The 25,694-nt window shown below is 40.5% G+C and overlaps 1 protein-coding gene and 1 long non-coding RNA gene across 3 annotated transcripts; one reads left to right on the top strand and one right to left on the bottom strand.

Annotated features, from left to right (window-relative positions):
- Positions 1 to 705: 705 nt before the first annotated feature.
- On the bottom strand, positions 706 to 9,445 carry LOC115496020 (uncharacterized). Of its 2 annotated transcripts, XR_003961395.4 has the most exons (3): positions 9,358 to 9,445; positions 4,352 to 4,482; positions 706 to 2,911 (listed from the first exon to the last, which is right to left on the bottom strand). It is a non-coding gene; the product is annotated as an uncharacterized lncRNA (long non-coding RNA). The 2 variants fall into 2 exon arrangements; XR_012056830.1 differs by lacking the exon at positions 9,358 to 9,445 and having other exon boundaries at positions 4,312 to 9,247.
- ACADL (acyl-CoA dehydrogenase long chain) lies at positions 9,393 to 25,487 on the top strand. The gene is made up of 11 exons (XM_002197023.7): positions 9,393 to 9,550; positions 10,925 to 11,086; positions 13,461 to 13,598; positions 14,020 to 14,184; positions 15,189 to 15,255; positions 16,482 to 16,646; positions 17,258 to 17,359; positions 19,183 to 19,296; positions 21,333 to 21,460; positions 23,363 to 23,449; positions 24,822 to 25,487. Exons 1-11 carry the CDS (start codon positions 9,477 to 9,479, stop codon positions 24,913 to 24,915), a joined length of 1,296 nt encoding a protein of 431 aa, XP_002197059.3. The 5' UTR covers positions 9,393 to 9,476; the 3' UTR covers positions 24,916 to 25,487.
- The last annotated feature ends 207 nt before the right edge of the window (positions 25,488 to 25,694 follow it).

The raw sequence follows: 25,694 nt of genomic DNA, 5'->3' as shown, positions 1-25,694 counted from the left end.
AGGGGGGAGGGAGCAGCTTATTTGGAATTTAATTCCCAGATGTTTTAAACCACCACACAAGTATTATCTTATTGTCAATGCAATCCTTCCACAGATTTAAATCTACTCCCTTATGCCAGGGAGGCTGACTTTTACAGAGATACAAGGAAATGCTCAAACATTTAACAGAGAAATGATACTTCTTTAGTAACCTGTTATTTCTCATTTATTTTATAACAAAAAATTGCAACACTTTCATTTACCCAGGCACTTACATTTACTTTAAAATGAAGTACTAAATGTTGCTGAAAATATCAAATTTCACACACATCTACCTTCTAGACTAATTGGCACAGTACCTATCAGACCATGGTTCATTAGAGCATTAAACTGAATTTTCCATTTTCAAAATCTATGGTTTGGGAGGATGCCATAGATTAGTTCATAAACTATAATTTCTCCACCAATGTAGTAATAGTGGGGAGCAGCACTCCTAAATCAAACTGTTTGTTGTAAAAGAAAGGCTTTTGCCAGCCCTCTGGAAAGGCCTTACACTAAGAAATTAATGAGGCAGATTGATAAAAGCCATAAAAAACATCCATGTATTTCCTCAGCAGCATGAAAAGTATTTCAGGAGGTATTATTCGCACTGGTTAAAAGAAATAGAAACAATAACAGTTATTTGTAAGTATACTTTTAAACAGAAAAATTCTCTTTCACCATGTCTTATTAGTTTTCATGCAACATTTATTTTGTTGGAGAATACAGTCTCATGCTGGATGAAAGGCATTTAGGCACAGAGAAATGTCACAGGATGAATTGTAGCCAGTGGCTGCAAGGAATTCAGCTCATGCTCAACCTCACAAACATCCTTTGAATCTCACTTGGCCTCTTCATGGTCTTGTGAGTAAAACTGGGCAATGAGGAGCACATGAGAGAGACCAGGACAGCCAGACAGCACAAAGTCTTGAGAAAGCCAATGCTAAAAGCAGCACCTCACACTGGCTCAGCAGTTATGTTCTCCATGGCCACTTGGAACACTTCTCCTTGGTGCACTTTTCCCTGTGCTGACCTTTTTCCTTCTCAGCTCCCTGTTGCCTGCTAGGCAGCAAAAGGAACTTGTTGTGCCTTTAGTGTACATCAGAGCATGTAGGTTGGAACAACTTCCAACCTCTTTTGATACCTAGCAGGACAGGGCTATGTAGCACATTTTCCATGAAGGCAGATCCTTAAGAAAACCAGAAGTGAGGAGGAGTGCCTAACATGCTTCTACTTCACCACAATGGAGGTTGTTTTTTTATGGCTCAGCTACAAGAACCAAGAAATCACAAGTAAACCCCATGCACCACATGGAATAATAAGAGTAAATGTCTCTTTTGTGGTTTCCATGAGTTTTGTGAAGCAGGCTTGAATGTGAAAATGTGAAGAAACAAAGCACCTATAATTTGTTACAGTTGGGGAAGAAAAAGTCTCATGCACTTAAGCCAATCACATTTTGAGGGTTTTGGTCTGGAAACTTGATTCACACTTCATGCAGATTTGCAGTTGGCAGCCACAGAATGCCTGCACTGAAGGGAAGGCCCTGCAATACAACCCATTTAAAATAGAGTTCCTTTTCATGATAAAAGTGTTACTGAATTCAAAGCCCTTCTGGAACTGGCAGAGTTGCACAAACACCTTTTTAAAAAATCTCAAGAGCACAGCCATGCTTAACTTTTCATAGCTGGATATAAAGGAAGAGAAAATAATGAAAGAAAAACCCCTGTAGTCAGGTATGCCTTGTAGGAAGGTCAGTACAGCACAGAGTTCACAACATCAAAAAGTGTAACTTTATTGTCACAGAAAACCCCACTGGATGTCTCCTTCAGTCACATCCTCTCCATACCTTGCATGACAGTGATGGCCTCTGCCCACAGCTATGGTGAGGATAGTGGTATTTAATTTCCTAGAGCCTAACTAATTAGCCAGTCCTAAGAACATAACCCTCATCCACCCTGCAGAACATTAACTGTGTCTGGGGCCACCACCACTTGGCATTAAATGCTTTGAGCAGAGGCTACAGAGAGCCTATGAGAAAATTTCTAATCTATACAAGAAATTATGACTGAAGAAAGCTTTAAAATAGCTGCTAAAAAGGAATTGCCATCCACCCCATCATTAACATGTAGAGATCCAGTAGGCAAACAAAGTTTCCAGATTGTTTTCCATAGTTCCTGGTACTTAGGAAGAAGTCTCTCTTCTCTGAAGAGAAGCAGCTCTTTCCAATTGCAATAACTGAGCTCTTTTCTAAGGCTCAAGAAAACCCTGGATTTTTTGAATTCCAAAACCAGCAAAAATAAAAGAAAGAAACACCTCCTTCCAGGTAAAAGGGATTAATTGCTTCCTATGGTTTTGTTACCCAGTTTAGAATTCTGCATCATTCAAGGAACAACAAGAACATTCTGTATGTTATCATGCCATACAAAACTGAAACCATAGGCTGGGCATTTTGGGCTATTGCATCCCTCAGCTTTACCAACTCAAAGACACAAAACTAAAAAGTTTTCTCTTTTGTGTGTTTCTAAGTATCAGCTCTCCAGACTATTTGCTCAGGAAAGTATTTTCTTTGGCTCCTTGTGACACAAAAACAGACATATTTTTTACTCCATGCTATACTGAACACTACCATTTTTCAAATTGTTCTCCTTCATGCAAATGACAGTGCTTATTAACTGCTTCATTAGTTTAAAAAGTGGTTTCAGTTCAGAGTTTCTCATCTGTAACCATCCTGTCTATTTCAAAAGCTAAGTCAATTTTTAGAAGATAACAAATAAAACACTTCTGCCTTTGCTTAACTTAAAATGTTTCTTCTGGTCTGTCCCTGAAGTCATCCAGGAGTGTACTCAATCTTCAGAGCAAAGGTTGATGCTCTTAGTGTACCTCTTGTTCATCTCTGAAAGGATAAAAACCAGCAATTAATTGAACATGTATATGGTATGAAGACCACCCAGCAAGAACATTTTTTCATAAGAGCAGGACTTGTTTACCTTCTTAGCAAATCTGCTAAGGCTGTGAAACGAGGCATGCACGGAAGGCAGGCCAGGCAAGCTGAGCACAACCCCACAACCACAAAGGACCCTGGCTAATCACCACAGCAGGAGTACAGACCCCCCAGCATGTCTTCCTACATTCTCTGAGCTCAATACCTACCCTGGGCAAGGGAGGTGCTTGCCTAATTCTGCTTCTTGAAAGTAGCATAGCACCTGTTAAAGAAATCCTTCCTCCCTCAGTGCAGATTAAACCCTTTACATTTCCAAGAGTTCATATCTAGCATTTATTCCAGCCTTTTCTATGCTTTGCAGGCATCCCCCCCACACACTTTGTTAATAAACCATTATCTTTTTTTTTCACTTACACGCACTGGTATCAATTATCAATTTACTCTCATTGGTAGAAGAAAAGGGAGTTATTGAAGCCTTTTTCTCTTTAGAGGAAACACTTGTTCCAGGGCGTTTTCTCCTGAAATTTGTCTCCAAAACTGAGACAACCACCAGCTCTGAATTGGTGAGAATGTTTTTGGGTAAAGGGTGATGTAGGCTGGATTGCAGCCAAAACCTGTGAAGGAAATCCTAAATTACTTGTTAGAGCTACTGTATCCAAACCCGAAGTGATTGGTACATTAAATTATACATGTGTATTCTGGACATTACAAAAGAAAAAAAAAGTTAAAGAGCAGTAAGGCTACAGAATTTAGGATTAGGAAACCCTAGCTTCAAAACTACTTGGCACTGCTGAAGAAAAAGTAGTTCATGAGGGCTGATCTCAGTGTTGCCTTTATCATTTGAGCTCTATTAAATCAGCCAAATGGAGTGGTTTTCTCCTCAATACCAAACCAATAGCTAACATGAAGTCTGAAACTGTAAGCATCAATATTACTTGAACAGAGATGCCTTAAAATAGTATTATAAGTATATAATACCATAGCACAGGATGCCACTCATTTTGATTATGATATAATAGAAAGTACAGAAGTACAGAATTTCATCCTAATACAACAATAATGCTTATTACACTTCAAGGCAATAGTCCTTTCCTGGGAGATAATGCCTTATTTGTGCAGCCCTGTTTCATGCAATGCTTTCAACTTTCAGCAACACCTTAAATATATTCATGTCTGCTGTGTTCAGCCAGTGCCTTTATGTGCCTTTCAGATTCACACTTTGCTGGTTTATGTTGCTGAAAATCAAGTGCATTTTTAATGGTCTGCAGCTGATTTACATAGGACAAAACCCATCAAGAAACAAACTTCACTGAAAATTTGAATTCTTCATAGCTCTCTTTGAGAGGTTTTACCCTGTGCCTCTTGCTGACATAAACACAAACTGATGAACACCTGAGTAGCTGAAGCTTCCTTCTTCGGTATCAGACATAACAAATTCTTCCCACTGAGGAAACCAGGCCTTCAATGTGTAACTTCTATCTTCACTGGGAGCGCTTCCTGAAACTGCTGCTCTTCTTCAGCTTCTGTAGAAGTGATTTTGAAATACTTTATTGAGCAACTCATACAGTCAAGCTCCAAACTGCCACTGCTGTGTGCTGAAAACTGCTGACAGCTATCTAACAAAGACATACCTGCACAGGCTTCAAGACAGCACCCAAGATTAGCAACCTTTTTAAAATATGTTAGTTTGATGTTTCATGTTGGAAGACCCAGGGACAACAAAATCCATCCCATGGTGAGATATCACCTGCCAACATCACCTTCAGACCTGCTAAGTTTCATTCTCAGCTCACGAGACTCCCACATGCCTCTTTCTGCTAATTCCCAGCTAATGCTGGACCTCACACACAGGCCTTGCAGGGCTGTGGGATCTCCCTGGTGCTCCTAGGCATGTGCTGAAGGAGATGGCTCTCCCTCCAGCTGTGTGCCTATATGCTCCATGTGGTCAGAGAGTGAGAGCACTGCTGTGGTGCTCTGCCAGGATGCAGGAATGAGCTGGTCACCAGAGGCCCATGCCCACTTGAAGCCACAACCATTCGCTGCTGCTTGTCTCTGTCACATCATCTCATGCCCACATGACTGACATGGTGTGACCCCATGCTAAGGCACACTAAGGAGAGTCACGTATCCAGGGAGAAGTAAGCTGAGCTCTGCATCTTATTCCAGCTCTCCCTGCACTATAATGCCAACACAGAGAAGTTGGACGAAGAACATGGAGGTCCCCTGATGGGTACTCATGCTAAATCGGCACTGTATTCTTCTTGAAAAAAGACAGCACATCAGCTTTAAATAACCTGCTCAGAAACCAAACCTCTAGGCTATTCATATCGTGAATGTTGGACATGAACAGTTGGACTCACTCTTTGCAACACAGACTGAAAGTCTGAAAAGGAAATAAAGTGCTTTGTGAGAGGGGCCAGTGCTACCCGTCGTTGTGTTTTCAAAACCTCTAAACAGATCCTGCAGCTTGGCTTTACAGACAGTATCACCACCACATGTGGCAAAAGAGGGGAGCACAGGAGACCATGGCTGAACAGGAGCTTCCCTTACACAGATACAGAGACAGAAATCACCCCCAGGGCTGGGACGTGGTGGCAACAACTCTCAGGAAGCTGCTCAGAATGACTGACCATTCAAGAAGAACATGTCTATAAGCAGATCTTCCGCTTCAGATTTGTACCTTAGAGAGCAAACATCATTCAAAGGCAAGCATGTGACAAAAAAGCTCTGAGAAAAATTAGGACAATTGCATCCAAGGGCTACTGGTAGTTTAACTCTTAGTTTTTCACATTAAGTTGTCTGTTATCAAAACAAAATCCAACATGCTTATACAGATGCTGCTGCAGACGTAATAGGACTAATGATATTCCAGCTCAGGAATACACATAGAAAGTTGCAGGTAAATTCTTTGACAGAAAAAAAGGGTATAAAAGTTCTTTTACTTTGCAGTGAGAATGAAAGTCTGCAAAAATTATCTTTCCTTAGAAACAGATAATTTTTATATGGCTGTTCTTACCTGAATATACTTGTACAGTCTTCATGTCTAGAGAATACATGTTTCTCAGATGAACATTAAGTTTGACAAAAACCAACCCAATTTTCATTTCAACCTGTCTTACTCACAGAGCTTTGAACACTTTTTCTCCAGGTAACCTACAATTCCTCTATTTTCTAACTTGGTATCTAGCAAGGCCATGTGTATTTTTTTCAGCAAGATAATGCTTTAAATTACACTCACTGTAGTAAACATTGTTAGACATTGATCACAGCAAAGCAGACACTGAAGGTAATCCTTTCTAGCTGTAGAAATGACCTATTAACACTGGAAATAATGAAAAAAAAAACCAAAATGGGTGACTGCAGAGAGACTGTTCAACCAAACCAATTCATAGCAAAGCCCAAATGTCACAAAGTCCTCAGGTCAGGGCTGTGCACACTGTAGGGGAGCTCTCTGACTATTATGCTGACAACAGTTCTAATACCAAAGGAGTGGATATTGTTACTTCTGAGTATGCTTATCTAGTGTTTATCACAGAGTAACAGAGATCTGTGCAGTTTGGAGTGTCAAAGGAAAAAGTCTGCCACCAACTCAGCAGGGAAGAACAATTTACACCAATAACCTCGAGCAAACCCTATCCTCTCCTTATCCTACACCAGAGTTCAGGAAGGAGGGACAGGCCATGTATTGGTACGGGAGATGACTATAAAGAGAAGGCATCCCCATGAAGGGCAGAAAATAGGAATTATAGATTATGTGACTATGCCTCCAGGAGGAACAGAGGTGCAGAGACCTCTCTGTAAAGACCCATTACACTGTTGCAAGAAAAGCACAATCCTAAAGTGGAAACAGCATCTGTAAGGAGCAACAATGCATTTGTACTTTCTGTCCTGTTGCAGTATCTACTTCTACTCTGTTTTCTGTAAGCACATTAAAAAGGAAAAAGGTTGTTCTTAATGTCCCATTTTTGTACCCACACTTCTTCCCCAAAGAATGCCAAATGTCAATCTGATTGCCACCATCTGTTTAAGGTATTTTCTGATCCCAGAAACAAATCCTTGAAGCCTGGACAAAGTTCACTTTTCTGTAGCTTAGGACAAGATCTACCATCTCTCAGCTCCATTACAGTGCATAGGTACGTATGTGATGGGATATGTCCTGCCAGATTTTCTAGCTACAACGAAGCTGCCAAGACTGTAAATAGGCTGACCTGGCATTCCTGGGAATGCAACTCTCCCTGTCAGCCTCCTGCTTGCTAACAGACTATGACCAAGGTGTTGAGCTTACCCAGGAGCCTACACCAGCTTAAGGAAGGCACCTTCCAGGAGGCTATACCCGACAGGACTTCATAAACATAGCCAAATTTTCCTTCTAGGCATCCAAGTTCAGTAATTCCCAACAATCTCCTTTTTACTTCTACCCTCTCAACTGCTCCTGCATGGTTCCCTCCTGCCTACTCTGATAGAATGAGATCAGACTCTTAAATGAAAAAACAGGACAAGTTTCCAGGTTGCAAACGGTTTTGTAATGCAGATGCTTCTGTCTGCAAATACAGACAGCTCTGCGCATTGCTGATGTGTCACACACTGAAAACACCGTCCCTGCTCGGAAGGCATTGCTGCTTTCAGACACTCCCATCCACAGGCATAGCTGCTCCCCTAGTGCCATCTCCCGGCTTAAGGGGTAGGAACACTGTAGCTGAAAATATTTTTTATAGATGTTAACAAACTTTCAACATGTTTAGACTATGGGTCAGTATTATATAAACCCACCCAAAACACAAGCATTCTTTTAACAATTTTGTACAATTCACTCCCAATAAAGTATCAGTTTACAATGATGACGTTTTGAAAAATATCTCCTGGTCCAATCTACTTGAACTTTGAGCCTTTTCAGCATTTGTTTTATTTCTTAACAAACATCAAGGTTCAAAACTTCCTTTTTGCTGAAACATTTTGTGTCATCTTATGACTCCAGAGGGTAATTCCTGAAAATTCCACAATACCACACAGGAAATGAGGTAAGTATGTAAAACTCCAGTTATGAGAACCATATATAATTTTAACCCCATACTTAATGATGATTGGCAACACATACTTTCTAGATACCAGATCTAGTTATCAGATCTCTATGCATATCTAGTTGTATCTATAGTTTTGTAGGTCAGGGTATTGTAGGTAAAATAAACTGATAGGAGCCTGTTTCTTAGAGAAAGATGCCTATTTAAGGCTCAAAACTCTCCCAAATTGGCTGACTGAGGAGACTATCCTCTGTCAGCACTGTGCCCCCTGCAGCACGGTGACCTCAGGAGCCAAAGGGATGAAGAACTATGAGCACACTATTAAATCTTTATCCTTCTCCCCACTTCCAATGGTTTGCTGTTCCCTAAAGAAATGCCTGCTCTGATATGAAATCCCCCCTCCCAAGATGTGAATAACTGTTTGAGTATTTTTTTGTTGTTGTTAATTAGCACAGTTATGAGCATTGCAGTAACTGGAAGAAAGGTAATTGTGGCAGAGGGAGATTGTAACCACTGGCTCATTGACCACCTACCCAAAACAGACTCCAGACTCAAACGGAGGGAAGAACTGCACATGAGGATTAATTTGCATGAGAAGTGAAAGATAGAACTAGAAAACAGTGGGTTGAGTACTAATCAGTAAAGAGGTTATGTAATAAAATGTATGCCTTTGTCTGTTAATCTCTATATAGTAAAGTTCTGATAAATGGGGAGCTAGCCTTTTATGGGTTACCACTAGCTCCTTATTTTACACAAACTAGGATTTAAAAAAACAGAAATACTTTGCTTCAGTGTGCGAACAGGAGCTGTGTGACGGGTAACATTCAGAACAACACCTCCATTTCTGGAAAGCCCCCTACACACGATAATTAGGTAAAAACCACCTCATTTAGAGAACCAGCACTCAAAAAAGGAAAAAAACCCCAAAATACACACACACACATCAACCAAAATTAAAAACAAACGAACAAAAACAAAACAAAAAAACAAACAAAAACCAAACGAAACAAAAACCCTCAACAAAACAAACAACCCCCAACAAAAAACAAACAACCCCCCCAAAATAATTTTTAAAAGATCCAAAAAAACAAACCAAAAAACCACACACACAGAGAAAATGTGCTAAGTTATTTTGGCGGGCAGGGGCGAAAAGGCCCAGCGAGGGCAGCCCTCAGGGCCGGGGGCTCAGTTTCCCGCCATGCCGCCCCCTTTCCTGAGGGCTCTGAGGAAGGAGAATGGAGCCGTGGCATGGAGGGCCGTCCCTCAGGCCGGGCGCCATCACGCGAGCCGCCTCCAGCGCACAACCCCTTCGTCCGGCTTTGCCCTCGCTTCCCTCCATGAGGCGATTGCAAAGCTACATGAGAAGAACACGAACTGTACCGATGTTTCCCGGTACGCCCGCCTCCAGCCCGGAAGAGGTTTGCAGAGGAGGTAGGCGGGCGCGGGGATAACTCGGGGGCTGCGGTGCCGCCCTGCCCTGTCCCGCCCTGTCCCGTAAGATGGCGGCGCGGCTGCTCCGCCTGCGCAGCCTGCTGCGGGCCGCCGGCTCCCGGCCCTTCTCCGCCCAGCCCAGGTGAGCGGGACCGGGCAGCGCTGGGGTGCGGGTGGCTGAGCGCCCCTCAGCTTGGCTTCCCTAAAGACCGGGGTGAAAGTCTTTGCCCAGCTGCTCGGGGCTGTGTGTATGCGCTGTCCATTCTGTGCGGATGTGTTGGGAGGCTGTGGGTGCGTGTGTGGGAGTGCTGTACGTGTGTGGGGGGCCGTGCCCCCATGGCAGCGGGCAGTGGGGCTGGGCGAGCCCCGGGAGCCGCGGCACATCCATCCCCGTGAGCTCCCGACCTTTGCTCCGGTTCCCGGAGCCGCGGGTCCCGTGTGGCAGCAGGTGACAGCCGGCGCGACCTTGCCCGGGCACCGCGTTCCCCCGTGGCAGCGGTGGGATCACACCTTGTCAGACCTTCTAGTTGTTTTTCCCGGCGTAAGGGAGCAGCCAGCCCCCTTCCCTGTGTGACATGCAGGGTGTGAGCCACAATCAAACAAAAGGTTGGGCTTAAATAAGTCAGCATCGTCTTAAACAGCTTTAAAAATAAGGTGGAGGTTTTGAGAGAGGCAGTGTGTGTCTAGCTTTGAGGATACAAAATACTCAACAAGCAAGTTGCTGTATCCCATTTTTTCCAAATATTATTAAAAGTAAGTAGAGTCTGTGTTTTAGGGGGATTATTTTACTGACAGAACCTGAATAACTGTATGTGGTAGTAAATAGAATTTTGTCTCTGTAGTAGAGTAAATAAGCATAGACTCAGCTGAGTTCTGTAGAACTACACATAGTTAATGTGCAGAGGAACCGAGAGACTAACAAAATAGTTTGAGAAAGGAAAAGTAAATGCCTTTTCCATGTACTCAGCTCTGTACTTAAAGTTCCTGATGTTTCATGGCAATACAACAAAAGCAAGTCAAAAAATCCAATGCACAAATATGAGTAGTGAATTTTCATTTCAGCCTTAAAGTAGTGTGTCATCCTTGATGTTCCAAACCCCCACAAAAGTGTTGTAACGCCTTCTTTCTTATTTCATAATTAGGCTTTCCTTTTGTGGTTTCTACTACTGACATTTACCACTGTTTTAGTTTTTGGGTGGTTTTTTTTTTGTTGGTTTTTTTTAAAGTATTTTTTGTTTTCATTAGGGTAATTTTATTCTTTTACTTACATATATTATTATTGTTTTTAATTTATTTGAAGTGTTAAGAACAAACCAGCCTTGCTTTACCTCCATTAATAATCCAGTGGAGTGCAGTGTATGTTAGTTCTTTGTATTTATCATCCTTTACACCTAATGGTGTGCCAGAGTTGGGATGTGAACTGTGTTTAGTAACATGTGAGTTTCCTTCATTTTAAAAGGGTTATGCAAATAGGGTGCCTGTGTCCTAACAGATGCATTAATTTGTCTTTTTTCAGTCCCCTGCAAACAGAACAGCATGGCACAAAGCGCCTGGAACCATCTTCTGCTAAAACTTTGATTGACGTAGGCACTCGGAGGATCTTCTCATCAGAGCATGATATCTTCAGGGAGAGTGCCAGGAAATTCTTTCAGGAAGAAGTGCTGCCTTTTCATGCAGAGTAAGATAACTTCCTAAACATTTTGGTTTGCCAATAGTAATTTTTCCCCAAAATGCTTTCTGCAGTGTTACCCCTGATACAATAGGATATAAAGGTTCCATGTTAAAGTTTTCATGTACAAACTTTCTATTTCAAATTTACCAAATTAAAACAAACCTCTGAAAGTCATGTGTGAAGGAAAATCACACATAATCAAAATTGAATGCATCCTTTGAGCTCCAGTGTAGGCAAACTAGCATCCTTAGGCCCATGAGCAGACAAATGACATTTGCAGAGTTGCAGCAAAGTTTCCATGCCTCTATGACTAACTAACACAAATGTTTTTGGGATGGAGTTGGGGGGCAGTTCAGTTCCCACACTGTTGGGAAATAGTCACTGAAAAAGGCTTTGATGATGTGTCACTGTCTCTCTTGCAGTAGATTTTGTAGCTACATGTAAGTACTTATAGCATGGTGAGGTGAATTATGCATTACTAAGAAACTTGCACAAAACATCTTTGTTTGAATTTCTTTAATTTTTGTTTCTGTGGAAATATGTGCATTTTCTGTACAGAGCAGAAGTGTTGCAATTCCACTGGACTAGACCTGGAGAGTGGTTTTAGCCTTTATTTTAGTCATATCCAATCACATTATAGTGTTGAAAAGGGAAAAATTAACTTAGGGTATGGTTTTGAACAAAAAGTGTCAAGCTGTAGTAGTGTCTTCAGCAATTTTTAGTTTACTTGAAGTGAAAACAGCAAAGGATAGTGAAGGGCTTATTCCAAAATCGCCCTGCTAGATGAGAGGATCCTGACACAGCTCAGGTGTGTATCCACAAACAGCTGAGGTGCCTCAGGTGTGTGGGTGGGATATCATGGCTCTGGGGCAGGAATGAGCTGCGGGAGGCTTACAGCAGAATTGGTGACTGTTTTTTTTTAATTCTCAAACTACAACCTTTTAGTAGTATGCTCTTCCACTGTACAGTCATATTCTGTCCATAAAACCAGGTGTTTTCCCTCATTTTATGTTGGAAGGACTTCCAGGGCAGGTTTGTGGACGTGTATTGGCTCTGCTTGAGGTTGCTGAAAATCCTATTTGACATCTTGCTGACACAACAATTTCTTAAAGTTCAACTTGTATTCTTGCATCACTGCAGTGGCCTATGAACCCCTCTGTTCTCACATCTTTCAAGTAAACAAGGAGGCCTCGGGCACAGAACATTAATTGTCTGGACTGAGGTGGAGAGACAAGTGTGGCCTCAGTGAATGCAGCTGTGGATTATTGTGAGGAGAAGTTTTGGTGCTGGGTGAAGTAGAGACAGGAATGTCCCTGGAAGTGGGGATCAGGGGGAAAGCAGAGATGGTAAAAAGAGATTTAAGATTTCCAGTGTAGGAGCAAAAGTTCTGTGAATCAGCTTAAATACTGGAACAGCTTGCCCAGAGGAGCTGTGGCTGCTCCATCACTGGGAGTGGTCAAGGCCAGGTTGGATGGGGCTTGGAGCAACCTGGGCTAGTGAAAAGTGTCACTGCCCATGGAATGGGGTCAGAACTGGATGAGGTTTAAGGTCCCTTCCAGTCCAAACCATTCTGTGATTCTGATTCTGTTTTAAGATACTTGATTAACTGCAGGTAAATAGCTATGGTATAGCTCTGCTGCACACAGGTGTGTCAGAGGAATGTCTCTGATACCATCTGTTTACCATATAATTTTTAAATTGTGGCATTAGAAAACAAAGGCATTAAATAAAAGAAATCACCTATTTTCCAAGAATAGGTGATTCCTGTGGTGTTAAAGTTTGCAAATTGTCAGCAGATAAGCCTCAACTACGTATTTACACAAATATGAAAGTACCTTAAAGCAGTAATTTACCAAGATACAGTACTGACTCATAAGAAGTGCACAGGGACAGATTTTTATACGAAACTGACTAATATGGTATCATTTGGTTCTGATAAAGCATTTTACATTGGTAGAGTTGAAATCTTTGATGAAAGATACTGATGTGTATACTCATTTTTTATGTGGGTAAATGTGTGTTTATGAATGGAATGTTAGGAGGATAAAGACCTGTAATTATCCAGATGGTTGGGGCTAAATTGCCTAAATCCCTGTCTGGTGTAAGAATCATAGCAAGTCTGCAATCTTGTCAGGTTAGGCACTGGAAGCAAGATTCAAACTTGTTTTGCAGTTGGTGTCCCTGCAATGCCAGTGTCATCTGTGGACTTGAAGATTAGAAACTCTGTGATTAAGCCACTGCTTCTTGGCTGTGACACAGAGTTGTCTGTGTACCTTGGCACTGTCTGCTGGTGTTCCAGTGTGAAGCAGCAGCCGTGACAGATAGACAGTAGCACGTGGGGGGTTCAGTGTGTGACCCTGGTTTTGTGTTCTTTTCACAGGTGGGAGAAGGAGGGCCAAGTGAGCAGGGAGCTCTGGGAAAAAGCTGGGCAGCAGGGCTTGCTGGGTGTTGCTATTGCTGAGAAACATGGAGGCATCGGAGCAGATATTCTCTCTTCAGCCATCGTCTGGGAGGAGCAGTGAGTACTCCATGCTTCAGGAAGAATTTCAATAATCATGTTGTTTGTGACTGTATTTTTTCTCCATAAATTATCCTCATTATGGACTACATTTGCTTACAGAAAATTATGTTATCTTCCCTATGGAAAGGGTAGTTTACATATATGTAAATATCCCTCCTGTTTTAAGTATTCTGGATCATTGTTTGAGTAATACTGGCGTTGTGACTGGGGAAAGCTTTTTTTTTTTTTTAGCCTGATGGGTTATGTACTCATTTGGCTGTGAAATTAAATTCTATAAATAATGGTAAAAGATCTCTGAGACTTCTGTGTAGTGGGGTTTTCTTCATTATTGGGTGTGTGTTGTTATGGTGCAAGTTCAGTGTTCAAGTCTTTTGGTAGGACTTTTTTCTGAACTTCCCCCCATCCCATTTTTTTTCAGGATGTATGTTAACTGTACAGGCCCAGGGTTCAGCCTTCATTCAGATATAGTCATGCCCTACATTGCAAACTATGGCTCTGAAGAACAGATTAAGCACTTTATCCCCCAGATGGTTGCAGGCAAGTGCATTGGAGCTATTGCCATGACAGAACCTGGGGCTGGCAGGTAAGCCAACTACTAAAACAATGGTCTCAACATTATTTGCTGTCTGTTGATTTGTCAGTGAAAAACATTCTGAGCATCCTGGTGATTTGTCAGTGAAAAACATTCTGAGCATCCTGGTTAGTTACTTTACAGACTAGACTATCCTACATTATAGGTAAGACTTGAAAAACCTGTTATAGATTACTTTACTACAGCTTTGTCATTTCGGGATTATAGGTAAGACTTGAAAAACCTGTTATAGATTACTACAGCTTTGTCATTTTGGGATAGTAGCTCAGAATCTATTTCTGTATTGTCCCACTGTGGGCAAACATGCTTTGTATTTGCTTTTGCAGTCTGAGCTTATAGTTACCAACTTGCTTGTCATGTGAAATACTATTATATGAAGCATATTCAGTGGGACATTACATATCTTGGTAAAGAAGGCTTGGCTTTACTATTTGTTTTTTCTGTAGAACAAAACACCTTGTTTTATTTTCCTCTGAATCCTTTCAGAGAAATGTCCCTCCTTGCCCAGCCCATGTTTGGAGTAGACACTGCTGATCTCACCCGTTTCCAAAAGAGAGAGGGACACAAACCTGTTGGTGTGATGTTTCTACAAGTGGCAGATGTTGCATGTTGTTGTGGTGGCTTTTCACAGAGCCTCCTGATCAGGATTGAGCCTGTGAAGAGGATTGGTTTTATCTGGCATTTGTTTGTCTGAGGTGTACCTGTGTAGTTGGATGCTGACCTGTTGATATCAGTGTTTGCATTACACCACCTCCCACAAGTAGAGATGGGGAATGGGACCTCGTGCTCCTCTGTGGTTGCACAGATTTATCATCCTTTTCCACACCCTGCTTGTGGTTTCTGTTACACTCGGCTATTTCATGTCTCACTATTCTTTCACTGAGCCCATGTCTGAGTAGCAGAAAATCTACCTTATTTTGTACTGGATAGAATCCAATATACAAATTGCAGCTTCTGGAATGGTTTTTTGAAGGACCTTTTGAATTTCGTTTTAGTGACTTGCAGGGAGTACGGACATATGCAAAAAAAGATGGAAGTGACTGGATTCTTAATGGGAGTAAGGTAAGTGCACTGACATACATGCTGCTTATTGGCTTTAGAAACTGAATACATTTAGCTGAATGCAGCAGGATGTGCACTGCTCTCAGCATCTCCTCCCAGTCATTTTACTTTTGGTTTGGGGTTTTTGTGTGGGTTATGTTGTAGGTGGATTTTTTTCCCAGTTACTTTTTTTTTATAGGTCTTGAGATATGTCTGTTGCAGGCCATTTACAAACTGATTTATGAGAGGGCTTGTATAGGTTGTTTTTTGTAGCTTTAAAATAAGCCTATTAAAAGGCTTATTTTCCCTTAAGCTGTGAAGGAGAGGGAGAAAAATATGCTGTGTAGTATGAGCAATATGGTTCTTAGTACTGATGTTTAACAATAAAATATATGTACTACTGCTGTGAAATCTTCTGTGGCCTGAGTAAAAACTTGTGTTGCCACAATGCAAGCTGTGGAATCTTTATTCAGGAGCTTGCTGGTCATGTTAGAAGAAGCCAAAACAGCTTCTTCAGATGCTCTCACTGTGTTGGCAAGTTGTGGCAAAGCAGTTTTTTCATCACCATAATGAAAAATAAGAAGGCAGAAATAGTGTTTAAGTGTCAGTGTAGGTTCAATAGACCATTTTTTTGAAAGCTATGAAATGTCTTCATCTTGTTTTGTACTGACGCTGATAACATAGTACTGATGGAGACTTCTAGTCTTAGCAGAATTTCAGTGGTGAGAATGTGTGCAAGCAGATATATATGCATAGGTGCTAAAAAGGTGCCCATGCCACTCATTTGAAGCCGTACACAGGGAAGAAGGCTTTCTTTTGCTGGACTGAAGATGGATCCATTTGACAGGCTCATGAGTTGTTCTGCAGGGTGATAGTAAGCAGTTGTGGCAAGAAGCTGTTGGTAGTTTTGAGTGTTACGCCTAAATAATTTCTTTCTAGACAAGAGAACCTCTGTGGGTTTTTAATATCTACATTTCCTTCTTTATTCCTTCTTTATCATGGGACAGACAGAAGAAACAGATCTGTGCATTCTTTAACGTCACACTTCTGCCTCACTCAGTACTTCTCACATTAATGTCTACCTTGTTCCTAAACCCTTAATATTAAAAGCATGAAATTCTTCTGGACACGTGAACCTTGCCTTTCAGTTCACCTCTAAAAGTGTCAATGTAATTTTACTTATGCTACTTGGTGATCTCGTCTAACCTCTATCCACCTTGCTTTATTCTAAATTATGTTTTTTTCAGGTGTTCATCACTAATGGTTGGATGAGCGACGTAGTGATCGTGGTTGCAGTCACAAACCGGGAGGCGCGATCCCCTGCTCATGGGATCAGCCTTTTTCTGGTGGAAAATGGAACAAAAGGTTTCATCAAAGGACGCAAACTTCAAAAAATTGGCCTGAAAGCTCAAGTGAGTTCATACAAGCTCTAATGCAATAGATTTGGAGAAAGTCTAAACCCACTTAATGCCTGACAACTGCTAAATAAATGTAAGATGGAGCTATGGTTCCGTTCTAGTTGTTAGACTTCAGAGCACAAACATGCAATGTAATGTATCCTGATTTTGCCTGTGGAAGTCTGAAGCATGTGATGTGCAAGGAGAGGCTGAGGAAGCTGGATGCATTTACTCTGAAGTGTTTAGCTATAGAGATGGTGGGGCCTGATCCTTCTTTAGGAAGGCGTGGCAAAGGAGACAAGTTATGTTAAGGAAAATTCTTAGTAGGTATTAGGGAAAAAAGTCCACCAGGAAAGTGACTGGATACTTGCACAGGGGCTGAGAGAAGTCCTGGAGCCTTCATCTTTCAAGCTTTGGAAAGTTTAACTAGACAAGGCCCTCAGCTGATTGTTTTTCTGGAGCTACTCTGAGTAGGATGTCAGCTAGAAGACTTCTGGAGGATCCTTCCAGGCTAAATCTGGGATTTCAAGTAAAGTGCACAATAGCAAGAAAACAATAGGGAAAAATTAAGTTTAATGGGATGAGAATGTCAAGACTCTCAACTGTTGCATTTCAAATCCTCTTAGGACACAGCAGAGCTGTTTTTTGAAGATGTGCGGCTGCCAGCCAGTGCCTTGCTTGGAAAGGAGAACAAAGGCTTCTACTATCTGATGGCAGAGCTGCCTCAGGTAAAAGGAATGTGAGTGTTTGCTGTCTGCAGGAAGAACACCTAGACAGATTTTGTCGTTAGTTGTGAAATTCACGTATTGTGGTGAGCCACCTGGCTTAGCAAAGTGGGAGACCTTTCTAAAACCCCAAAACATTTCTATGGGTTAAGCTCACAGGAGAAGTAGTGACCAGATAGTCCCAGGAGGTCAAAATTACACAAGTTTACTGGCAAAATGTAGAAAATCAAGGAACTTTGACAAAGGATGTAGTGCAACATCCAACTTGCTTTAGCATTAACTTAATCTGTTTAATTTAGCAGTTTTTAAACCTGTCTGATGTTACATTACCAAAAATGCTCTATGAAAAGAGAATTAGAAGAAGAAAGGGAGAAAGATAGAAAAAATACAGAAAAACACACATGTGACTACCAACTCCTGAGTTCCAGTGATGATGAGGTAAAGACTCCTAGAGGCTGATAGGGTCAAGACAAGCTTCCCTTGCGGTCAGTCTTTTAAACCCCAGAGCCACCCTGGGCTTCCCCCAAGGTGGGACCATGGTTACTCAGCCGCTCAGGAGCTGGCTTAGGCAAGACTGGGGCACTGCCTCCAGTGTGCCACAGACCCTGCACGGCTGGGCTGGGGGCTGTGGTGTGCAGAGCAGGGCACACCTCACCAGAACAGGGCCTAGCCTGCCCCCCACTCCCACACATTCATCCCAAAATGTCTCAAGACATCAATCTTTTCTAGTCTCCGACAGTCTTGTGTACTGTGTTTTATTGGTGCTGCTGTTTTTTAACTGAAGAACACAGTGCTAGGTGTAGAATTCCTTAGGCATTGTTAAGTGTTGATATCCCACCAGCTCAAAGACAGATATCTTAATCAGCAACCCAGCTGTTGAAAAACCTGAGGGTAGTGTATTAAAAAGGACATAACACAGATTTCCTGTGTATTTCCAGTATGGAAGCACTTTGCTTAGTAAATTAAAGTACAGCTTGGATATCTTTGATTCATTTGTCATTCTCTTTCAAGAAACATGCACTGCTGTTCTAGCTCTTCTGCAGGTAGAAGCATATTAAAGTTACATGGAACTCTGTTCATATAACAAAGTAAAGAAATTGTTTAGCTGCCAAAATATCTTGCTACTTTTTACAGCTCAGTTTATGAGATTCTGGAATTATTTCAGAGGACAAGGAGGCAATGTTGTTTTCCAAAATGTGTCTGTGCTTTGTCAAAGCTGTGACATATTTACCTCATTTGGTAGGGACCATATTTTTAAATTTTATACTGTGAGTAAATACAAAACATGATCAAAGGAAGTCTTTTAATGCTTTAAATAGATGTCCCCATGAACAGGTTCAATGCAATACATCAGACTGTTTTAGTGTTGACAGAAAAAATTGTTCTGCATTTAGTTTTCATTTTTCACTATGCAATGAAGAAGGAAAAACAAGCCATTTTTTGTAGGCTTTTCCCCCCTAGAATTGTCCTATTGAAATTGTTAAATACAGTTGTTGTTTAAACCAAGCGGTGGAAGTCAATAATTGAAACAGAATCTGATGTGTATTTTTCAGTCAGTAAGATTCCTGTGGTCAGTCTGTAGCTATTTTTTGAGTCATTGTGATGGAGCATTATGCCAGTAAAGACTTAAAAGTGAGCTTTAGACAGTAAGGCATTTGTCCAACTCATTAATTTCAGTAATGCAGTATGTCTGGTTTGATATTTTATGTGACTTCTGCTCCCACTCCCTTAATGAACAGCACTGAACATCTGTGTCCTAATTGTGCATCTGATGCGGAGAAATGTAGGACTAACTCAACTGGATTCTGTAATTTGTGTTTCAAAAGGAAAGGCTGCTAATTGCTGATATGGCTCTTGCTAGCTGTGAATTCATGTTTGAAGAAACAAGGAATTATGTGAGGCAAAGAAAAGCTTTTGGGAAGACAATTGCACATTTGCAGGTGAGTTAGAACTGAGCTGCTTGTGTAGAGATTCTAGTGTATGCTTGCTGTATAACTTTTTATGTGAAGTAGTGATGAAATGAAAATTATTGGGCTGCTTTGAAAGGGTCATTATCAAAGCTTTCACTGTGGCTGTTTTATGCCTCTGTGTGCCCATTATTCATTTTTGAAATGCAAAAATAATAATTCTAAAGAAGCACCAGAAAAGCCTTAATATGTGTATTTTATGACTTGGGTGGGTAGCCTCCCAGCAGTGCTGCTTCTGAGGGGGAAATAGGTAGGCAGGACTGTCCTGGCCCCTTGCTGCAGCTGAAGAATAATTCCCTTGTCCATCTGAGCTTGCATTTTACTGCCAGAGGTCCTAATCGCAGGGGCCATCACACCTGCAATCTTGGGGGCAGCCTATGCAGGTACTGTGTTCCTCTGCACACAGAGCATTGCAGAAGAATTATTTTGGAGGCTGCTGGAGGAGGGGGACTCCCAGCAGTGACCTTGCTGCCCGAGTGCTGTGGAGGTGCTTCATGAATGTTGTGATGAGACTCCTCAGCCAGCAGCAGTCTAGGTGTTTGTGTAAGTGCATGTAAAGCTGTTGGGTCATGCTCTGTGGGCAGAGCTCACTCCTTATGGGGGTAGGTAATTGAGTTCTGAGATGTTTGTGCCTACACTCTTCAGTTGCAGTCATAAAATAGATGTTGCTTTCCACAGGACTGCTATACTACAGTTTTCCTGACAACGACATTAAGTGTTGGTGTTGAAGAAGGCCAAGCTCCTGCATGCTTGGTTTATAGGATAGAACGGACTCACATGGGCTAAAGATGTTGGCTACCTCTTTTTCTGATATACTTCTGGAATAATTACCAAAAAAATCCATTTCTACGTCTTGAGACTTTGTAAAACTCAAGAAACTTTCAGAGACTGGAATGCTAGATATCCTTCAGGGGATTATGATCTTCATAGTTCTTAAAGTTAACCTTCAGGAGTCCATAATTCCAGATGGAATTTAGTATTCTCACTGTGTGACTGAAACACAAAAGAACTATATTTTAACTTGTTTAAATGTAGGTAGGGGATGCTTCCTATTTGTAGTAGTTCTCTGTGAAGAGATCTCCAAAATAATCTCCCTTTTTAGGCTAGTGATTAATAAATTTCAAAAGGTATATTATTTTTGCCAAAATAATGAATTTCTGCATATCTCTTCAATTTTTTTTTTGTTGGTGATGACTTGAGTGTGCATATTATAAATAATCCTTTCCAATTAAAGCTCTGCCTTGGGCTAATTCATTTAGTCATGCCACGTTACAGCGTTTGAAATGAATTCTTTCCTTGTAGTAGTACACTGGCCCAGTGTATTTATTGTCAAGGGAAGCAAGATTTATTTTTTTATATTAATAGAACTGAAATAAGAAGGAACTTTGATTAGTGGGTGATTTTTTTATCCCCTCCCTACCAGAATTACAAGACGATGGTCAAATGCCTGCCTGGTCTGGTTTTGCATAACCTTGTGATGAATTTTACCTCTTCTATTTAAACCTCTTTTCCAATGTGGCAGAACTTGGTGCTGAAAAACTTTGATATTTTAAAATTCCTTTTATGTTTTGCTTCAGTCTCTTTGCATGTAACTTAAACTCTGAAGAATACATAGAAAAAGCATTAAATAGATGGTGAAATGTTATTAATTGGGAAAGTTCATGGCTCTACAGAGTGAAAGGACATTTCCTTGCCAGAGGGAGCCAAGAGTTACAGCACTCTGGGCCTTCTGCCACATGCTCTCTAGGAATGTGTTTTCCCTTTCTCTTGTGCTTTTTGTCTTAAATTTGTGTATTGAGTTGACCTTGAGAAGTAAAGAGCAGTAATTTTGTCTAATAGGACTGGTAAATACATAATTGTCTGGGAAGTATGGTGTCTTCTGATGTACAGAGCCAAAGTTTGAAATAGTGACTTCTAACAGCAGTCCTTTTGGAAAATGCTGTGTTTTCTACCTAAAGTATTAAACTGCACTACTCTCTTCTCCCCTCTTTATCCACTTCCAAAACAAGACAGTACAGCACAAGTTGGCCGAAATAAAAACTCAGATTTGTGTGGGCCGAGCTTTTATGGACAACTGTTTGCAGCTGCATGCAGATAAACGCCTGGACTCTGCCACAGCCTCCATGGCCAAGTACTGGTATGTGCTTACAGTCATCTGGGAGTGTTATTTGCATGATCTTAACTCTAATGATGTGGGCAACAAAAGTCAGAGTTACACTGAAAACCAAGTTTGGTTAACCATATAATTTCAAAGTGAAGGCATATTTTTAAAATAGGCTTCCATTAATAACAAGATCATGGCTCTGCTTTAGCTTTTAGTAAGTGCTTCATTGGTATTTAGATATTTAGACAATAATTTGCATTTTATTGTTAGCAATTTGTTGTTGGATTTTTTTTCTTTGGTTTTTTAGTGGGGTATATGGCTTTGGTTTTTTTTTTTAAGCAAAATTTGAATATTGGGAGCCAAATTTAAATACATTTGAAGCTCTATGATACTGCTTAATTAACATTACTTAAGAATAGCTGTCTGGCCTAGTTAGTTTTCAAAGCAATCTGGTTTTGGGAAGAAATAGTTGGCTACAGCTATTGCTGTAATGGAGACTGAAAAAGTGCTTTCCTGTATTGTCCAGAACTACTTCTCCCTCACCCTGTACAACTGGAAATATCTAAGGTAGTGGTACATGAATTGATATAGTTAAAGTTCATTGCACAGATGGGAGAAAAAAACCCACGTGAGACATGAGCAAAGAAATGAATAGAAGATACACATGCTTACAGTTTTTAGGCTTTTCAAAATGAGTATAGAGGAAATGAGCAGAAATATTTACAATGGAAGGAAGGGTTTTGAGTACTATTCCTGGCAGTGATTACCTAGAAGTACCAGGTACAGAAGCAGAGGCATTTTGTTTTGAGGAGGAGGAAAGAACTAATGCCAGCTGAGATATGCGGACTCGGTTCCTCAACAAATTTCCCTAAGCATGGCTTTTGAAAATCCTTCACTTTCACAGCTGTTTACCACCATAATTTGTTGTGGATTTCCTCTTTCCCCGGTGGTGTCCCTGTGACCCTTCCATAAGACTCACTTAAATGGTCTAGAAAATCCTTTAATGTAGAATTTTTTATGCTTTATTCCCTAACGTACTGGGAGATTCACTCCAGTCTCAAATTTTCCTTCAAACTTCTTGTGTAGTCAATGACTTGAGTTAGAGCCTTGAAGGATTTTAAAACCTGATTTGTGCATCTCTTTTTTATATCTGGAAATGGTCTGTAGGGTTGTTTTGGTTTGGTTTTTCTTGTGGTGACAGGTTGTGGTACATACCTAAAAGAATTTGAGAATATACTTAGGAAAGGCAATTGCAGTAACTCACAGCTGCAGAATTACAGTTGATACAATAAGCTGTAAGGATTTAAATGAAAGAGGGGATGGCTTGGGGAAAAGGAGAAGCAATTGGCTTTTCATTTTCATTTCTTCAGTTGCCACTGATAGCTGCATGATTAGAAAGTGTTTTTTTTTCATGTCTTCTAACTACAGCTTGAGCTTCCAGTGCAATTAATTTTTATTTTGTGCTATTAAATCCATATTTTGTGGTCAGCAAATGCTGTTGGAGAATTACAGTATGTTTAGAATTGAAAGCTATTGCAGAAAAGGTTATTGGGAAAGTTTATTGCAGAAAATAAATTATGCACAGGTGATGATTATGCTCAAAGAGTATCCCTGTGTGTTGCTAATGGCAGTGGTGGGGGGAAGCCTGGTTTATTGTTAATTTCTGACAAAGCTGAGGGATTTGGCAAGAAAAGACTGTATCAACTTCCTTCACAAAAGAATTCTCTTGGCCTGTGAGAAATGTAAACAAGTCTGTCTGTTTTGAAACCTTTCCTTCTCCAAAAGCTGTCCCATAAAGGGAACAAACCTTTAATGCATTAAATTGAGCAGTCTTTATTTCTTACTAATCAGGTTATGTTTTTGTCTTGTTACCATATCTTTATATTTTGTAATATAATGTCCTTCTAAAAGCAAATTTCCTTTTGGCCATTTAAGGTGTTCTGATCTCCAAAACAGCGTAGCTACCCAGTGTGTACAAATGCACGGAGGATGGGGGTACATGTGGGAGTATCCAATTGCAAAGTAAGTGTAACATTTCAGATTGTGTGATGAGAGATTACCAGCAAAGTCAAATGAGGCACTTCTTTTGCATCTCTGTGTTAGTTGTTTAGTGTTAGTAGTGATTTAGTGTTCCTTTTCTCATGTTTAACTGAAAGGGAATCTACTGTACAGATGTCTGCAGGAAGGCTTTGTTTTGATTCTTCAAAAAAACACAAAACCTGTTCAGCAATTATTGTCTTTTTTTTTTTTTTCACAAAAGAGAAGTTGGGTTTTTAGAAGAAAATGTTAATTGAAAAAAAAAAAAAAGAAGCAAAACTATAAAAGTAGAAATGAGGAGAGCTAGTTTTATGTTTTATCTGAAATTAAATGCATATGGGTGAAGAAAATGCGTTGGTCAGCTACCACTGAGTATCAGATCATTAAATCAAGATCATAACTGGCTACAGTCAGATTTTTTACACATTTTAAAATGAAGAAGTTAAGGGATTGATATGTAGAAAAAGAAATTTGCTATTCCCATTCTTTTCTGACTTTATGAATTCAGAGACATTTATGGGGCTTTTGTATATATCCTCATATATTATCTGTGAAGTTTGTTTACAGGCTGTGCGACACACCAAGTGGAGATTTTGGTGCTGTTTTTAATTAATAAATCAAAGAGGTGGTAATCTGACAGTAGAAATAGCACAAACACAGGACTGCTGTGCAGCTGTGATAAGTAAGCTATTTTTTTTAACTGAAGAGGTTTAGATTTTATTTAAATTCTAAATACATTAAGTATGAAATGTTGCTTTAAAATAACTTGTTCCTCCATGTTTTCATTGAGTGTAATTTTTGAGTGATCTGCGCTGTCTTGTTAAAGGAAGGCCAGTTTGGGGTGTCCTTGAACCCCTGCTTGTCTGTGTGTACAGTAGTTCCTCACAGAGGGTTTTATTATCTCTATGATCCAGTAATATGTATGTTTCCAGAGAATGCCAAATTACTCCTGTGTGATGAAGCAGAATGAAGATGGAAAAGCTCTGTCATCATCCTGTGTGCTGTCACCAGGAACAAGAATTGGGAGTGGAGTAGTAGCAGAAGTCTTCTTGGTTTATAGGGCTTTTTTTTTTTTTTGTTTGTTTAATTAGAGGCAGTAGTGGAGACTTTACACTATAAACAAACAGGGAAGAGATGCTGACCCAGTTCCTGGTTTGGAACACAGCACCCTGGAAAGTTGTAATAGTCTAGGTAGTTGAACCCTCTTAGAAAATAAGAACTACTTTATCAATGGGAAGAGTATACTTTAAAAAGAGGGATCTCTAAAAATAAAATGCTCTCTTTTTTTTTTTTGGTTGTGTGGTCATTTTGAGGAGTTGTTTGTAATATTTCCTTGTTTTGTTTTTTCCTCCCTCAGAGCTTTTGTGGATGCCCGTGTTCAGCCAATCTATGGTGGTACCAATGAAATAATGAAAGAACTTATTGCTAGAGACATTGTCAGTGACAAGTAGGGAAGATGCTTACTACTTTGCAGAGTCTTGTAGAATCCTTTCCTATGTTAATATATGGCATAAAATCAGACATCAGAATGTAAGTAATATAAATATGCTGTATAATGTTCTTTAAAGGAAGTGACACTTAAAGCACATGTTAGCAATAAGTGTGCTCACATGCAGGATATCTAATATTTAATGAACTTAAAATTTAAATGTCTTTGTACAACACGGAATAGTTCTCTGTGTGACAAGAGCTGGTGTGGTGAAAGGCAGTTTTATCTCTGGAACATTGGGTAGCTTGGTCTTTCAGACTTGAACCCATTGTGGTGAATCCAAACCCCGCTTGTCAGAATCAAATATTGAGAGAACCATATTCATAACAAATAAACAAAATTAAATATTAATGTAACTTTGAATTTGTATTTCCCCTTGAGAAGCAGAACTTGACACTTGCTGTTGTTGCCGTACACCTGCTCACTGTGCAGCAGGCACCTGCTGCACAGCTGACCTCTATGTTTACATCTAACCCGGAATGCCTTATTTTAATTACTTTGGTCAAGCAAACATAATAAAGCATTTCTATGCAATCTCATGCGTTCTGCGGTTACTTCAAAGCCCGCGGGGAAACGGGGCTTCTCCTTCCGTGCCCGTGTTTACCTCAGGGCGCTGAGGGGGAGTCGGAAGGGGGGCAATGTGATGCAGGCGAACTTGAGGGCTGCTTATTGGCGATAGCTCTGGGAAGGTGCGTGTTTAGAAGTGTTTTTAGCTTTTTACCGTGCTGGGCGGTAAGAGTT

Source organism: Taeniopygia guttata, chromosome 7 (genome assembly GCF_048771995.1).
Source record: "Taeniopygia guttata chromosome 7, bTaeGut7.mat, whole genome shotgun sequence".
In the NCBI taxonomy this organism is placed as follows: domain Eukaryota; kingdom Metazoa; phylum Chordata; class Aves; order Passeriformes; family Estrildidae; genus Taeniopygia; species Taeniopygia guttata.
This window is presented reverse-complemented; position numbering and strand designations above follow the sequence as displayed.

Bases quoted from the DNA above. Each gene is read 5' to 3' on its own strand.
- ACADL (XM_002197023.7), top strand. From the start codon at position 9,477: ATGGCGGCGCGGCTGCTCCGCCTGCGCAGCCTGCTGCGGGCCGCCGGC. The intron at 15,256-16,481 runs GTAAGTGCACTG...TGTTTTTTTCAG, and splicing joins GGATTCTTAATGGGAGTAAG to GTGTTCATCACTAATGGTTG. The intron at 19,297-21,332 runs GTGAGTTAGAAC...TTCCAAAACAAG, and splicing joins AGACAATTGCACATTTGCAG to ACAGTACAGCACAAGTTGGC.